The 17,017-nt window shown below is 56.8% G+C and overlaps 1 protein-coding gene across 2 annotated transcripts; it reads left to right on the forward strand.

Annotated features, from left to right (window-relative positions):
- The first annotated feature begins 765 nt into the window (after positions 1-765).
- On the forward strand, positions 766-13,747 carry ARPC1B (actin related protein 2/3 complex subunit 1B). Of its 2 annotated transcripts, none has more exons than XM_012759039.3 (10): positions 766-922; positions 7,227-7,303; positions 8,012-8,116; positions 8,569-8,791; positions 9,591-9,698; positions 10,741-10,947; positions 11,031-11,106; positions 11,935-12,140; positions 12,995-13,085; positions 13,406-13,747. In XM_012759039.3, exons 2-10 carry the CDS (start codon positions 7,240-7,242, stop codon positions 13,442-13,444), a joined length of 1,119 nt encoding a protein of 372 aa, XP_012614493.1. In that variant the 5' UTR covers positions 766-922; positions 7,227-7,239; the 3' UTR covers positions 13,445-13,747. The 2 variants fall into 2 exon arrangements, with proteins under 2 accessions (XP_012614493.1, XP_012614494.1); XM_012759040.2 differs by having other exon boundaries at positions 811-949.
- The last annotated feature ends 3,270 nt before the right edge of the window (positions 13,748-17,017 follow it).

Consider the following 17,017-nt stretch of genomic DNA (forward strand, 5'->3'; position numbering starts at 1 on the left):
AGCAGCCGCTGCCTGGCTGGCTTTGAGAGCGCCAGATCTTAGGGAGGGGTTTTCACCAGGGTCTCCTCCCTCTGCCCAGCCACCTGGCCACATCCCCATTGATAAGGCAGAGGGTCAGGATGGGAAGCCCCCCTGGGGACCACATGGCCCAAGACCCCAAGTCAGGTGGCTGCAAGGCCGCCCAGGTAACTTAAAAGAGTGGAGTGGGCTGCGGGGCTAGACTAGAGGGGCAAGTGTTAGCATCGAGAAAACGAGGGGCCTGCCACAGCCTGGACAACCAGGGCGCACTCCCGCCCAGGGCCCACACCCGGGTTTGGCAGTGAGGACGCGGAGGACCGAAAAAGGCGGAGCCGGCTGCCCTGGTCCCGCCTGTGGCGCCTACGACCCGCATCCGCCCTACATTTGGCGCCCGCGGGCGTCGGCCAGCAGAGAAGGGACGGTCCAGGCGGGCTGCGGGCCGAGGCCGCAGGGCTTCGCTAAGTCTCATTCGCCAGCGAGTGGGCGCAGAACCCGCGGCCCCGCCGTCGGGGCGCAGAGGACGCGCCTTTCCTACGCTGCGCCCTCGGCTCTGGGTGGGTAGGGGCGTTGGGCTCCGGGGTCCCGCCCAGCAGCCATTGAGGCTGCGCACCTCTCTCCCAGCCTCAGTTTCCCCATCGGTAAAGCAGCAAGGGGCGGTCGCGGACGCCTTCTCGGCGGGAAAGGCTCCGACGTCAGTGCGGATACCCGCAGCCCCCAAACCCCGAGAGCTGGGCGGGACCTAGACCTTGCGACCGCTGCCCCTGGTCCCCGCCCCCGGTCCCTGAGGGGGTGAGGCCTGGAGGCCCCGCCCCCCGCCCACGAGGAAGTGGCTGCGGCGCAGCAAGGGGCCCAGAGCCGGTTCGTCGCGTCGACTGCCCAGAGTCCGCGGCCGGGGCGCCTGCAGGTGAGGGGGCCAGGGAGCTACCTGGAGGTGAGGGGCGTGGGGGCCGCCCGGAGGTGGGGGTGACACGGCTACGTGGGGCGCCGCCGCTAGTGAGGGCGCCGAGGACAGGGATGAGAAGGGGCGCGGGGAGGGGAAGGGAGGGGCGAGGGGGCGCAGCTCCCGGCACCCGCACCCTCGGGGCGGCCCGGGCCCAGACCCCCGCCGGCGCGCCCGCCTCCCCGCCTCTCGGGCTCCCTCCCCGGCCCCCGTGCCCCGGCTCCGCGCAGCAGTCGGTGTCGCCCCGTTACTTCGGGCCGGCGGGGCCCCACGCCTAGTCACTTCCCCTCCATCCCGGAGCCTTCCGGGTTGCTGCAGCCGGGAAATGAGCTGGCGCCCCCGCCCTGCCCCAGCCCTCGGGCTCCCGCAGCGCGCCCGCGGGTGGCTCGAGGCTCCCGCACCGGCGGCCTGGGCCACGGGTCCCGGAGCTGGGCGCGTCCCTCCGAGATGCCGGCGCCCGGCCCGAGCAGCCCCCACTTCCCGGCGGCGCGGGGAGGGCAGCCAGGCCGCCTGGGGCCGGGCGGGGCCCGCGGGCAGTGACGGGATCCTTAGTATAAAGCCTCGGGGGTGGCCGAGCGCTCTTCCCCGCCTCTCCGGGCCGTGCAACTCGGAGGTTAAGAGCACCTTTAAGGTCTCAGGGACCTAGGTAAGAGTGCCAGCTTCTTCCTTCACTGGCCGATGACCTTGGCAAGCCACCTAGCTCTGTGAGCCTCAACTTTCCTTATCTGGAAAATGGCCTTTCGAACAGGCTTCAGTGCAGTCATGTAAGACACTTGGCAGTGTGCTGCCACTCGCGTTGCCATCGTAAGGCCTGCCCACCTTGATCATAGCTTCTGCCCAGGTGAACCTAACCTCCAGACTGCCCGGATTTGGGGTCCGAGTCCCAAGCTGCGCCATTTAGGAGCTGTGTGACTTTCAGCAAGTCATTGCTTTTGTCCGAGCCTCATTTTCCTCATGGGCAGCAAAAAGTTTAAAAAACAAACACAAAACTTTCAATCTTGCTTCAGGGAGTAAAAGAGAGAATGTTGGGGAGAATGGGGAAGTTCTGGATAAACTCAAGTCCCTGACAGATGCCAGTAAAATTAGTTTCTTACTAACTTATGTTTGTACATAATCCATTGATAGGTTGTTTCTGATAATTAAATAGCATCCTAACATGTTAATATCACAGTTTACTGTTTTCATATTTGTAGTCATCTGGATTTTTCCACCCCATTATAAAGAGGGTTATTATGAACATATTTGCTAAAAAGTCTATGGCAGTTTTCTTAGTACCAGAATGGATGCCTGTGACCAAAGAGCAGTAATGTTGAAATTCCTCTTAATGTTATTCTGCCCTGTTTGTCTCTATCCAATTGTTGAATTCAGTGCTCTTCAGAAAGACTGAAGAGCCCATTAGCAAATGACAATTTCTCCACAGCCCTGCCAGCACTGAGTTTTATGTGTTTTGGGGTTTTGTTTTGTTTGGATTACTTTCACTGGTACTTTATAGTGCCTTAGGATTGTTTTGTGTTTCCTGAGTTGATTTTGTCTAGTTTGTAAGACTTCAAGAGTGGAGCTGAGGAGGAGGGATGGGGGTGGCAAGGGCTGCTCCACATGACAGGAAGTTGAGTAAATGCTTAGCACCCAAGCAAAATGGCTTGCTGGCTTCTTCTGAGCTGGGTGGGGACTTCCCGGATTGCCTGTAGAGCCAAGATCCTTGCTCAAGGCAGCTCTTGCTTGGTTTAGCCTCAAATGCAGCCAAACCTCTGGATTCAGAGAAACCTAGCAAAGCCAGGCAAGAAAGGACCTACAGCCTGTGCCTGGCCCAGCCCCAGCCTTTTCTAGATGAAGATATGAGGAAAGCATTGGCTGAGGGCACCCAGCCAACATGGAGAGAGCCAGAATTTAAGCCCAGTGCTGTAAGGAAGAGGGAATCCAGCCCAAGACCCAGAAGAGTGTCCTCCCTGGCTGGGCAGCCTTGGGCTTTGCCTGGCTTGCTTTGGAGGGGAGCTGTATCCTCCACTCTCTGAATGCACAGAGAGGACCTTCTAGATTGGAGGTTTCCAAGCTTTTCTGGTTATGAACACATACTCAATATTTACAAATTGCCACTAAAGTAATATAGCATTCTGTATAGACCATTCCCCAAGACATGAAAAAAGACTGTAATTCATTCACTCAACCACATTCAAGAAATATTTGTTGAGCACCTACCATGTGCCAGGCACCCTAATCAGTGCCAGGGATGCATTAGTGAACAAAACAAATACCCCTGCTATCATGGAGATTCTGTTCAAATACATAAAAAGAAAAAAACACACACATTTTCCACACCCCAGTGTGTGGTCTTTGGCATCCCCTAGATGGAGACCCAAACCTCTTCCTTCCAGCCCCACTGTAGGGAATTCTGACGGAAACTGTACAACCTCATACTGGTCTCCCTCCCACAACCACACCCAGCCCTGGGTCCATGAGCACCACTGCGTGGCAGGGGCTTGGCCCACACTCCCCCAGCCTCACTGTTTCCAGGTGACAGGGGGCTGAGGGCACAGAGCTCTGGGTGTCAGCTCCTGGTCCCAACGCCATCCCCAGGGCCACCTCCTCTCTCTTGTTCCTCAATTGTCAAATAGGCCCACAGTGCTGGCTCACTGGGCCACGGTGACGAGTAGTAGCTGGGTGTCCTGGAGGCCATGGCCTCAGCCTGCCTGGGCCTCCACTGGAGGCCATCGCTGAGGCTTTATGTTGTCACCACACGGAGGTGAAGCAGCCCCAGTTGCATTTTCCTCGTGATGCTTTTTGCAGCAGGGCGGTTGACAGACTGTGGTGGGCATTCCCCACCACACCCGTTTGGTAGATTAGAGGTTTTCCTGGGAATGATTTAGTCAAAGTTCTGGGCCATAATCGGTGAGCCAGGAGGCTGAAGCCCCAAGGCTGCATGGGCTGGAGAAACCGCTCCCTTCTCAGGGCTCCCACTTCCTCATTTGTACGATGTGGGGGTGGGGAGTTGTCGCTGAGGCCCTGCTGGTTGCAGTTGCTTTGCAGAAGTTATAAATGAGGGGAAATGAGTCTTCCTTGCTCCCACCCCCACCACCGCTCTGCCTTGCCCCATTCAAGGTGCTGGTTCGGTGGGCTGGAAGTATTTCTGTCTGAATTTATGCTCAAGTGTGATTGGCTGACAGGTGAGGTCTGAACTTCCCTCCCCTGCCCCTCCCCTCCCCTTTGGGTCCCGGAAACTGATCAGGGCTTCCCAAGTCCTCTTGGCTGTATTACCCACTGGTGCCTCTGGGGGGCTGCTGTCTCCAGCAGAGCCAGCCGCTCGGTCAGCCAGGGCACACGGCAAGCCTGTGACACTGGGAAGTAGGGCTCTGTGCATCAGCCCAGGGCCCCGAATATGGGCTCCGGGGTTAGAGGGGCAGCCCTGTGGGCTACAGCCCCAGGGCTCTTTCCTTCTGGGCCACCTGGGGATAAAAGGGGAATAGTTTGCCTCAGGTAGAGTTTCATCCTGGGGCCAACCAGAGCCCAGCTGGGGGTTGGACATGGGCTTCTGACCTCAGCCTGGCCCCTACCTCGCTGGTGACCTTTCCCCATGGAGGTAGGGCAGGCGAGCACAGTGTATTGGCCTGACAGGCCTCAGGCTTCCCCCTGCTGAGGCTTGGCATCTGGTATGGGCAGTGGTGGCCCAGCCCTGGGGCTCCAGAAGCACTTGGGGAAGTCTCCAGCAGGGTCAGTCCCCTGCTGACCTGGCTGAGGGCCCTGAGGTGGCGCTTCCGGGGCTTTGGCCTTATTATACAAAGAGACCTTATAAGGAGAGAGAGGCAAAGTGTGAGGCGCCAGGTGGAGCCTGCATGCCTCCACTTTCACAGCAATTGTTGCCTGAGGACCCGTTGGGGCAAACAGATGAGGTTCCTGCACCATGGATGAACACGTGTGTGTGTGGGTGTGTCCTGTACTGCCCCAGGAACCTTCTAGGACGTCCAGCTGTAAATTAAAGTAGGTGGGACTGGGTGTGGTGGCTCACACCTCTAATCCCAACATTTTGGGAGGCTGAGGCAGGAGGATCGCTTGAGCCCAGGAGTTCAAGACCAGCCTGAGCAACATAGTGACCCCATCTTTACCCAAAAAATAAAAGGAACAAAAGAAAGAAGTGGTTTATATCTGGGGTGAGCGGGAGGTGGCCAGGGCTCCCTAGCCAGTGAGCTCTGGGGCTTTTTAGTGTGACCTCAGGCAGGCTGGTTGCTGAGCCTGGATTCCACAGGTGTGCTATGTGCTAAACTGCAGCCCCGAAGTCTGCTCCATCTCTCCCCCACTGCCTGGGCCCAAACTCAACACTCTTCCTCTCAGAAGGGTCTTAGTAGAGACCCCTGGTGGGGGAAGGGAGGGTACGGTGGGTTCCAGCAGGGACCTGAGGGCCAGCTTGCGGGTCACCTCAGCCTGAGCAGCCAACTCTTCTTCTGAGGGGCAGTGTGCAGCCACCAGCCTCCTGGGGCATTCGGGGCTCCCGGTCCTGATTCAGCCCAGGCCCCGGGGCCCAGCACAGGGCACAGAAACCTGCCAGACTGGTGGGGGAGGCAGCCACATTACTTGGCAAGTGGCCTCAGCCCCCACGTCTGTCATCTGGAGCTTCCCTGAGCCTAGCGTCCTTCACCAGTCGCAGCCAGGTTTGCTTGGCCCCTCCTCCCTGGTGGACATAACGGCTGTGACGTGCACAGAGCGCTCAGAGCTGGCAGGGAGGGGTGTCCAGGACGGTACTATTTAAAGAAATTTTTTTGAGAACTTTCTCTGCTGGGCACTAACAACCATAAAAAAAAAAGTGTTCATTGAATATTTACTGAGCATTGCTACGTGCCAAGTATGTCAGCACTGGAAATAGAAACGAACAAGAAAGACAAAAACGTCTGTCCCCATCAAGCTGGTTCTGTTCTTGCAGGGCAGAAAGGCAAGAGGCCAAATAAACGAGTTCAGTGTCACATGCATCCCATGATGACTGTCTGTGGAGAAAGTTACATCAGGAATAGGGAGTTAGGGGTGCTGGGGTAAGGGAGGTGTGGATTTGAGGAAGGCCTCGCTGAAAGGTGGCGGTTGACATTCAAGCACAGACTTAATGGCAGTGTGAGGGTGAGAGCCATGTGTGCAGGGAAGAGTGTTGCAGGCTGAGGGAACAGCCAGCATGGAGGCTGTAGGCAGGAGCACACCTGTGTACCCCAGGATCCGCCTCTGGTTGGCAGGGAAGGCCAACTCTTAAATGCATAAATCAAGGCTGGGTGTGTCATGCCCGTTATGCACTGAGAGCTGCCATTTCCTAGACACCTACTCTGGGCTGGGTTTGGTAGATTATCTGATTTCACCCTCTCAACACCTCTGGGCAGGCAACAGGGATCCTGTTCCCATTTCACAGATGGGGGAAACTGAGGTACAAAGAGGGCAGGTTACATGCTCAGGGGCACACAGCTGGGGTCTACTCCCAGGTCCCTGTGACTCTGGAAAGCCGAGTCAGGGAGGTGGGGAGAGGGTGGGTTTGAGGAACTAGGTGAGATGGTGGTTGCACCTCATCTCCCCTCAGGCCTGGCAGCAGGGGGAGGAGGCTGGGGACAAGCCAGCGGGAGCCGAGCTGGGGCAGGTGAGAGGCCGAGGGCTGTCCCTTCATTGCTGGGGCTAGTCTTGGGGGCAGTGGCCACAACCTCCCTCCTTCACCCCCATGGCCAGGCTACACTGGGTTCTCCCAAGACTCACCACGCAGGCCTGGCCCAGCCCCATGCCTCCTCACAGCCCCAGGTGCAGCAAGTGGGCGTCTGGACCCAGGGTGGGACTCATCTGTCTGCCCCAGTCCCTCCCTCCTCCCCTCCCCTCCTGTCTGAGCCGAGTAGGGGATTATTTCTTCATCCTGTCCTTAACGGGGTGTGGGAAATGGGGAGTCCCATCTATGAGGCAACTGAGGCACAGGTCACGAGTGATGGGCACCCAGCTCAGGGTCCCAGCACCCCTACTCATGGCAGCGTCTTTGCCTGTAGCACTCTGTCCCCCGCCTGGCCCCATCTTTTGTTCCCTGGAGCCTCAGAGACACCCTATGAGAGCTGCCATTTCATGGGCCCTGTGGAGGCCCCAGGAGGGGAAGCCACACACTAGGCTGGTCAGGAGACATGATGGTCCCCACCGCCCTTCCCTGCACACGGCTGCCCTTCTGAAACCCAGGGCCCTCCTGGTGCAGAGCCCGAGGGGGTTGGCTGGAGCCTGGTCTCTGGACAAGGTCAGGCCCGACTTAGATTCTCTCCTCCTCTCTCGGGCACAGGAGCCAAGCGGCCATGGCCTACCACAGCTTCCTGGTGGAGCCCATCAGCTGCCATGCCTGGAACAAGGACCGCACCCGTGAGTGCTGGGGGTGGCTCCAATCTCCTGGGATGGGGACCAGCAGGTGCACACATAGGGGCTGTGATGCAGCCTGGTATCATGGGTGCAACTGCCCACGGGCCTCATGCTGAGTCCTGGTGCTGAGCAGGGTGCTCCTGGCCATGTAAGGAACAGTCAGACAGCTCAGGCAACATGCAGAGGCAGCCAGGCATGTGTTCCCTGAGCTGCAGGCAGGACACAGGTTGAGGGACGTTGTGTGTGAGCACAGTGCTGCCCAGAGCCAGGCCTTGCTGTAGGTGGGTTGGGCGGGACACAGGCTGCAGAGGGGTGAGGACAGAAAACGAAGACATGACCTTCGATGGAGGCAGGGAATGAGCCGTGCCCAGGCCAGGGAGAGCGGGTACAGAGGCCCTGAGGTGTCAGCAGGAGCAGCGGAGAGACCCTGCCTGGACTCAGGGAGCAGAGAGCAGTAGCTGGGCAGCAGCTGCCCAGAGCAGTGGGATGGGAGAGGCCCCAGGGGTCAGGGGACTGCTGTGGGTACAGTGGGTGTGGGTGGCCCAGGAGGACCCGAGGGAGATCAGGGTGTCCTTCCAAGGCAAAGGAGGAAAGCCTGAGTCATGAAGGCCAACGTGAGGGCAGGTGGACCGTGGAGGTTGTTCCTGGAGGAGGGCAGTTGTGGGGAGGGGTCCTGGGCACCCCCCAAACTCCCTCCCATCCCCCCTGCAGAGATCGCTATCTGCCCCAACAACCACGAGGTGCACATCTACGAGAAGAGCGGGGCCAAGTGGGCCAAGGTGCATGAGCTCAAGGAGCACAACGGGCAGGTGACAGGTAGGTCAGGCTGGCTGGGACCACCCTTCTGAAAGGAGGCAGGGGGATAAGAGGACTATGTTAGGTAGTACAGTTTGGGTTGCAAATAACACAACCCTGACTCAAACTGGCTTAAGTTTTAAAGGGATTATATTGACTCACACAACCGAAAAACTCAGAGGTTGGTGTGTTTCAGGAGAGGCTTAATCCAGCAGCTCGGCATTACCAATAACTTCTTTTCTGTCTCTTAGCTTTCCCATCCAGCATGTGTGGTGATAGTACAGGAGAGCTGTAACACCCCCTAATAAACTCGAGTTGCATCCCTATATCAGATCTCAGTGAGAGGTGTGTTTGCTGGACAGGTACAGCTTCCACCTAGATTGTGGCCGTTAAGCTCCTCCTGCATGGCCACTGATCAGCCACTTCTACCTGGGTGGCTTCAGCCTAGTGTGTGTCCCCCACATTCCTCACAGGCATTGACTGGGCCCCCGAGAGTAACCGCATCGTGACCTGTGGTACAGACCGTAACGCCTACGTGTGGACGCTGAAGGGCCGCACATGGAAGCCCACGCTGGTCATCCTGCGGATCAACCGGGCCGCCCGCTGCGTGCGCTGGGCCCCTAACGAGAACAAGTTCGCTGTGGGCAGTGGCTCCCGCGTCATCTCCATCTGTTATTTCGAGCAGGAAAATGATTGGTGGGTGCCTGGTGGGGCCACAGTGGGCTGGAAGGGACCAAGGCTGGCCAAACCTGGACAGCAGACCCACAGGGCCAAGACTACAGTGTCCCCAGAAAGCACTGGACAGGATGTCAAGACCCCTGTTCACATGACTCTGGGGAAGTCTGGATTCTCTGTGCCTCATCTGTGAGGTGAGGGGCTCTACATAGTCCCTGGATGTTCCCACAGCCCCTTCTTGGTAATGACAAGGACACAGGCCACACCAGAGGCACCTCTGGGGGCACCTCTCTGAGCCCTGCATACACATTGACACTGACTTCCCTGCAGCCTTGTGGACTGGGCATCTGTCATTGTCCTCACTTTATAGCAAAGTCACTTGCCTGAGGCACCCAGCCTGACTGACTGCAGGGTACCACGCACAAGCTCCCAGCCACATCTTAATCTCCCCTGCATGGCTGAGAGCACACCTTGAGTCTGAGAGACCCAAGTTCGAATCCTACAGACGGCAGCTATGTGACCTCTGGTGGTGATGTCACCTTGAGTGGAGCACACCTTGAGTCTGAGAGACCCAAGTTCGAATCCCACAGACAGCAGCTGTGTGACCTCTGGTGGTGATGTCACCTTGCCTAGCCTGCCCCAAGGTGGGTTGTGAGGTTTAAAGGAGACAAGTAGAGCTTCCAGCCCAGAGGGGACCCAGCCTGTCACTGCCTGCACCAGAGCCGTGACAGGCCTGTGGGCTGGGAGTGCCCAGACCCCTCCTACCTGGGACTGGAGGTCTGTGGCACTGAGTCCTACCTGTTCTTCCTGCCCTGTCCAGGTGGGTGTGCAAGCACATCAAGAAGCCCATCCGCTCCACTGTTCTCAGCCTGGACTGGCACCCCAACAACGTGCTCCTGGCTGCAGGCTCCTGTGACTTCAAGTGCCGGTGAGATGGGCAGCCACGTGGGGAGCTCTGGGCCCTAACAGCAGCACACAGCAGGGACTGGAGGGTGGTGATGGACCCTTACCCTGAAAGCCCCAATCCCCGCCTTCCAGGCCAGTCCCAGAGCCTGTCAGGGTTGCCTCTGTGAAGGGGCAACATCAGGTCCTGCCTCCAGCCCCCAGGTTAGAGTCCCAGCAAGACATGCCCATTGCCACCTGGCAAGATTCTTCCCAGGCCCTCCTCTCCTGCCTTATTAGAATTCCCCACCCCTACAGTTCCCTGGCTTCTGTCTAAAGGAAAATGAGTGGGTGTACTTATTCATACTAAGGTATGAATGACTGATAAGCTGGAACAAACTCTGCTTCATTATCTTAAGGCTTGGCATATAGAGCCTCCAGTTGCCATTCACTGTTTTTCACTTTTGGGCCCACTGCCTGGAATCTCCCTTGGCCACTGGACTCGTATTCCTGCCAGCTGCAGGCAGAGAGCCCCAGATCTCTGGATTCCTACCAGGGAAACAGCAGGCACCAGAGCCCCCTTTGGAGGCCCTGGGCACAGAGAGGATGACATCTTGACATCGTATAAGGCTTTTTTGATGAAGAGCTAGTTTATTGACACCCTGATCTGTCAGGGGCCCCCTGGGCTGCTGTGGGGTGGAGGGTGTGGCCAGTAGGAGGGGCAGGATTGAATCAAGGTGTGGAGAGTGGGAGAGAGGGTGTCCTAGGGGCTGGCTGCAGAGTGGCCAGTACAGTGGGGCCCAGGATGGTCCCTGGGGGCAGCATCAGTGAGATGGTCAGCTCTCAGGTTAGGTCCCTGAGGGCTCCAGGAGTTCACAGGACTCTGAGCTGGGAGCCCTCCTGGCCCCACCTTATTGGACAAAAGAGATGCCAAGGCCCAGATTTGTCACATCTGGATACAGCTCATGCAGAGCCAGGTCTGGAACCCACGAGCTCCTAGCTCGGTGCTCTGACTGCTGGTGAGGCTGCCTCACCCCTTCTCAGGCCCCTCCTAAACCCCCAGTTACCCCTTTTTTGCCTCTGGGCAGGATCTTCTCTGCCTACATCAAGGAGGTGGAGGAGCGGCCGGCACCCACACCGTGGGGCTCCAAGATGCCCTTTGGGGAGCTGATGTTCGAGTCCAGCAGTAGCTGTGGCTGGGTACACGGCGTCTGCTTCTCAGCCAGCGGGAGCCGCATGGCCTGGGTCAGCCACGACAGCACCGTGTGCCTGGCTGATGCTGACAAAAAGATGGCGTGAGTAGAGGCCACCCCAGGGTGGAGGTGAGCGCTGAGCCTGAGGAAGGAGACAGCACAGCTGATAGCTCTCTCCCCTGCAGTGTCGCAACCCTGGCCTCTGAAACGCTGCCGCTGCTGGCACTGACCTTCATCACAGAAAACAGCCTGGTGGCAGCGGTGAGGAAGGGGGCGGTCAGAGCAGACCTAGAGAATCTAGCAGATGCCCACACAACTCTCCACTGTCTCTTCCTCCTCTCTCCTCTTTCCCTCCCTTCCTTTTTTCTTTCATTCTGTGCACCCTCCCATGTACCTGGATTGGGCAGAACAGGTTGGGTTGTGTTGCAGCAGCCAGAAGTCCCCGGCCGCAGTGGCTTAATAGCAAAGATTTCTTTGGTGTTGACACTGTTATGTCCAGTGCCCGCGTTGGGGCCTCCAATGGAGGTTGGTCTCCAACGTGCTTCCCCAGTTGCTATGAGCAGGGAAGAAGGAAGTAGGATCTTGCCCTTTGCTTACTTTTTATTGCCCAGTACATAGGGCAGGGCCACACAATGGGGCTGGGACAGTGCGGTTCCACCAAGTGTCTGGAAAGGGCACTATTCTCCCTCCCTTGTGCCCATTTATCTTTTTCACCCCACTGCAAACAATGGATGTGCCAGAGGCGGGTCAGGCCTGCTTTTGCCTAGAGGAGTACCCACTGGGGGGGGGGGGGAGTCTCCCCCAAGGGAGGTGTAACTGTCCTGCCGGGACAGAAGGCGCATGGGATACCTGGGGCATTGAACAAGCTTCCTCACCTGGACGCTGGCCTTGCTGGAGAGGGTGCTGCCCCCAACATCCGTCCCCTGCTTTGGTACGCGTGAGATTAGGTGCCTGCCTGTCCCTGGCCCAGCTCTGTCCCCGGGGCAGACTCCCCTTGGCCTCGGCCTCGGCCTCAGAGTCCGGGTTGGAGAAGTGGGCGTGGCGCCTGCCCTCGGCCAGCGCCCCAATGGCACCTCCCACCCCGCCCAGGGCCACGACTGCTTCCCGGTGCTGTTTACCTACGACGGTGCCTCGGGGACTCTGAGCTTCGGCGGGCGGCTGGACGTGCCCAAGCAGAGCTCACAGCGCGGCTTGACAGCCCGCGAGCGCTTCCAGAACCTGGATAAGAAGGCTAGCTCGGAGGGCGGCGCGGCGGGCGGTGCCGGCCTAGACTCACTGCACAAGAACAGCGTCAGGTGAGGGTGGGGGCGGGGCCTCGGCCGCTAGAACTGCCTGGGTGAGGGCGGGGCAGGTCTGACCCTAACCTCAGTAGCGTCCACCTGTTCCAGGAGGGACAGCATGGGACCCGACCTATTTGGGTTGCACGAAAGTAACTGTCAGCCCCGCTCTGCATCTTTAGGAGACAACTGGGTGGGGACTGTCGTACGGGTGGGGCCTGTGGTTCTGCGGGGTGGCCAGCAGGGTTTTCTTGGAGGCAGGGTCGTGGCTAGGGCGGGCCTAGAACCCTGTAAGGTGGGGGGCGGAGCTGAGGTTCGCCTGGCAGCTTTCTGAGGAGCTAGGGTGGGACGGGAAGAGACCCTCCAAAACCCAAAAGCTGCCAGTTTTTTATTCCACCGGGCATCGAGTCAGGGGAGCAGCGGTATTTCTGATGGAGCCCCTCAGCCTCTTAAACCCTCCTGTGGCTGCCAGATCCTTTGGCTTCTTCAGATGAAACACTTTTGCCCTGTCAAGTAGCCCCTGCTTAATCCCAGCCCAGTCCCTTGCTTCTTTTTTCTCCCGTCGCACCACACTACTGGCCCTCAGGTTATCTACCCCAGACATGCCCTTCCTGCTGCCCAGGCCTTTGAGTGGCCTGCCCCATTTGCCTAGGTTGCCCCTTGCAACTCATATACCACAGCTCACCCCCAAAGCAGGCTCCTAAGCCCACCTCCCAGGCTGTTCTAGGAGGTTCCTGGCAGGTTACACCCCATCTGGGCACTTCTTACTGGAGCCCACTCCCCCAGGAGTTTGGAGCACTTGGCCGACAGGATGGACCTAAGTTCAGCAGCAGCACAGGCTGGGAACCATAACCCCCTTATCCTCTTTGCAGCCAGATCTCGGTGCTCAGCGGGGGCAAGGCCAAGTGCTCACAGTTCTGCACCACTGGCATGGATGGCGGCATGAGCATCTGGGATGTGAAGGTGAGGCCTGCCCTACCTGGCTTCTGGCCACGCCCCCAACCAAGGTCAACCCTTCCTCCCTTTCCCTCTGTGGAGAAGGCACTGCAAGGGGATAAGGGGTGGGGGCAGCCCCTTAACACGTAGGCCTTAGTGCCCTCTGGGGCACCCTGCTTGAGGGCTGGCATTCAAACTCAGCCCTCAGGTTTTGCTAGACTCCAAAGACAAGGTTCTCTGTCCTCTGCTGTGCTGGGGCTGAGCTGGGTATAGATAAATAAGGTCCCTGGGCATGGGGTGTCTACAGGACAACTGAGAACCAGCATGTCCATTCTGCCTCCTTATAGAGCTTGGAGTCAGCCTTGAAGGACCTCAAGATCAAATAACCCATGAGGAATATGTTGCCTTCATCCCAGCTGCTGGGGAAGTGGGGCAAGGGGGTCAGGGAGGTAAGGGTCGCTTTGCTGAATGTTTCTAGGGTACCAGTATGGGTCCCCACAGGGGCCGCTCCCTCCAAAGGGGAGGACACAGGCCTCAAGCAGGGGCTCTGCAGATGTCTTACCTATTCAAGAAACCTGTGCCTTTTTCTTAAAGAGATGCTTTCATTTATTGTAAAAAAAAATGCCCCCAAAGCACTATGCTGGTCATGAACTGCTTCAAAATGTGGAGGTAATAAAAATGCAATGGTGGACATGCCTGCCTGTGTTTGGAAGGAGAACTTGGTTTCTACAAGGGCACAGATAGCTTATTTTTGCTACTGCCAACACAATCCTGAAGCCCCTGAGAGCCTTACCCCAAATGGTTCCTTCTCTCCTGCAGTCCAGCCCAGGCTACCAAGCTCAGGGCTGCCAGGACCAGGTGTCAGCCGATGAGCAGATTTCTTGACAAAGGGGCTGCACATTCCAGGCTGATCCTGGGCCTTAATGGGAATTTATTTCTCCATGATGATGTTGGCAGTTGATTTCTGATAAATGTTCATCATTTTCTAGGAAGATTTCTTCCTATTCCTATTTTAGTCAGAGGGTGTTTTGGTCTGTTTAATCACATGCTTTTTGGTTAGCCATTTCTATTATCATAGTTTTTCTCTTAATCTAACTAGGTAATGAATTATATCAACAGATTTCCTGATGAATTACCCTTACATTTGTAGGATAAAATGGACTCTTAAAGATGTCTTATCTGCCACTGTTCTAGTGTCCTCCTCCATGGGAAAAGACCCCACTGATTGTTTAATCACAGTGAGACAGAAATTGCAAGACCCCAGGAGGAAATGTCTCCCCTTATTCCTAAATGCAATCCCAGCCTGTGCCCACATGCTGCAAAGTGAGGTTCCATCCTGGGTCTGATGTGACTGCACTGCAGGGCAGGGATGCCTTCGCACATGTTTTGTGGCTTCTTTGACAGGAAAGTGTGAGCCTTGGCAATATCCAATCAGTGTTCTTCCCCTTCTCTGTGACCCTGAGCAACAAGCCTGTCCTCTACTGTTAGAGAATTATCAATGGCAGGTGTGCTCTTGTTTGGTCTCAGGGCAGATGTCAGCTGATCATTTGACCTCCCTTATTACAGATGCGTAGGCTATCTCAGAGGGGCACAGGTCTTGGCTTAAAAATGACAGGTTCATAGTCATATGCTTCCTGCAAGGAAAAGGTATTATGTGGGACTGGGTCCCTACAAGGGTGGCCAAAACTCCTGTGGCAGGCAGATGGCCAGTCAGGAAAGTAGGGTCCTTTGGGCCCTGCTCTGTTGGACGTCAGCATTAGCTGCCAGGACCACTGGCTGGGCTTGCTGAGCCTGCCTCCATGCCAGCCCTGCTGGACATTAAAGGGACTGCTGCTTCCTTCAAGAAGCACAGTCTGGTGGAAGAGGCAGATGATGACAACCCAGTGTCCAGAGGAGGGCAAGAAAAGGAAGGGTGGGGGGCGGCTGAGGCTTCCCTCTAAGCAAGGAAGGTATAGCACCTTCAAGGAGCTGAAGGACCGATATAGAGAGCAGGATGAGGTTGACATGGGACAAGATGCTGAAAAGGAGGTCCCCGAGGACCAGCTCCTGGTAGTCTTTGGCATCAAGGGAATTCGGGAGCTGGAGAGGGACCTGGCTGGCTTTACATTCTAGAGACTGGACCGCAGGCCCACAAGGAGGGCACCGCAGCTGTGCAGGTGAGATGATGGATTGGGCAGTGGGGTGCAAATTGTACAGGCCCTGGGGACCCACAAAATGCTAGCTCTGGGCCAGGTGTGGTGGCTCACGCCTATAATCCTAGTACTCTGGGAGGCTGAGGCGGGCGGATTGCTCAAGGTCAGGAGTTCAAAACCAGCCTGAGCAAGACCCTGTCTCTACTAAAAATAGAAAGAAATTAATTGACCAACTAAAAATATATATACAAAAAATTAGCCGGGCATAGTGGTACATGCCAGTAGTCCCAGCTACTCAGGAGGCTGAGGCAGTAGGATCGCTTGAGCCCAGGAGATTGAGGTCCCTGTGAGCTAGGCTGAGGCCACGGCACTCACTGTAGCCCGGGCAACAAAGTGAGACTCTGTCTCAAAAAAAAAAAAGATGTTGGCTCTGGTGATGTGGGTGAATGGTAGAAGACACAGCTGGAGGAGTCCTAGTAGGCACATGCCAATGTGTGCACCTTTGGTAAGGAAGCCTTGCTACACATTTGAAAGAGGCAACTGAACACCAGAGAAAGAAGTTACAAAGTCCCACGGGCTGAAAGTGGCAGTGCCAGAATTTAAACTCATGTCTGACTTCTAAGCCCCAATGCAGGGGCGTCTATTCAAAAGTCATCTGGCTGAGCTGCAAGGGAAACACTCTTAGCCATCAGGAACTCTGGTCGGCACAATACCCCACGAACCCAGGTGAGACCTGAAAAACCACACACCTAGGCTGACAGACTCCTCAAAGGAGAACAAGAGAAGGACTGTCCTGGACATGCAGAGGGAACCTTGCCAAACAGCCTCTTCACACCAGCCATTCACACAGACCTCTGGCTTCCAGCCACAAGACACCTACTTCTTTACTGCTCTTAGAGCCAGCCACTGAGTACTGTGAATCTTGCCAGTTACTTCCTTCTTCAACCCTCCATCTTGTCAGAGTATCTCATTTTCAGTTACAGAGTTAAACTTGGGCAGCTACTACATGGCTTCCAGGGGATGGGGAGGTGCTCTGGCAAAATCTTCACTGTAATTCCTGCTTCTCAGGGGCCAGGTTTAGAGGCTTTTCCTCCTGGGCTTGTGGGAGATCAGAGCGAGAGGCAGATGCTGGCAGCTGGGGTGCCCCTCCTAGGACTATAGATGCCAACTTGGTCAAGCCCAGGTGTGTCTGGTAAAGGCTGCTGGAAGTCTGAGGTTTGATTTCATCTCTGCCACTAAGTCATTTTGCCCGACCATGGGCAAGCCACACCCTCACCCTTCACCCCACCCAACACCCAGTCATGTTAACGGACCACTGACCTCTGACAAAAGTATGCTGTTGTTCACAAGGTGATGATCCTCCTCACAGAGGGCTGCAGGCGCAGGACAGGGGCCACAGGGTGACCTTTCACTGGGCCTGAATGTGCAGGCTGCTCAACTTGATTGCTCTAAGCCTCAGTTCCCTGTTGCCAGTCCCTGCCATACAGGGTGGTAAGGACTGAAGGAGGTGATTAGTATCTCCCAGGCAGCGCTGGATATCCCGGATTCCTGAGGCTGTCACTGCTGGGGGACACCTGGAGGCCAGAAGAGGGATACCAGGTGCTACTTCAGCCTGCTGTGGGCTGGAAGGGTCTCTGGCTGCTCTGGCATCTGAGGTCTCTCCCAGCTCTAATTCAGGGGTCCAGTCCCAGCACCCTGCTTCATGCCACCTCAAGAAGTCTTACCCAGCTGGGTACACACCCTGAACCTTCCCGGTGCACCTGCCTGAGTGACACCAGGACTTGCTGGGTAAAAATGGCTCAGGCACAGGAGCCAAAGGATGGATTA

Source organism: Microcebus murinus, chromosome 19, assembly GCF_040939455.1.
Source record: "Microcebus murinus isolate Inina chromosome 19, M.murinus_Inina_mat1.0, whole genome shotgun sequence".
Classification (NCBI taxonomy): Eukaryota; Metazoa; Chordata; class Mammalia; order Primates; family Cheirogaleidae; genus Microcebus; species Microcebus murinus.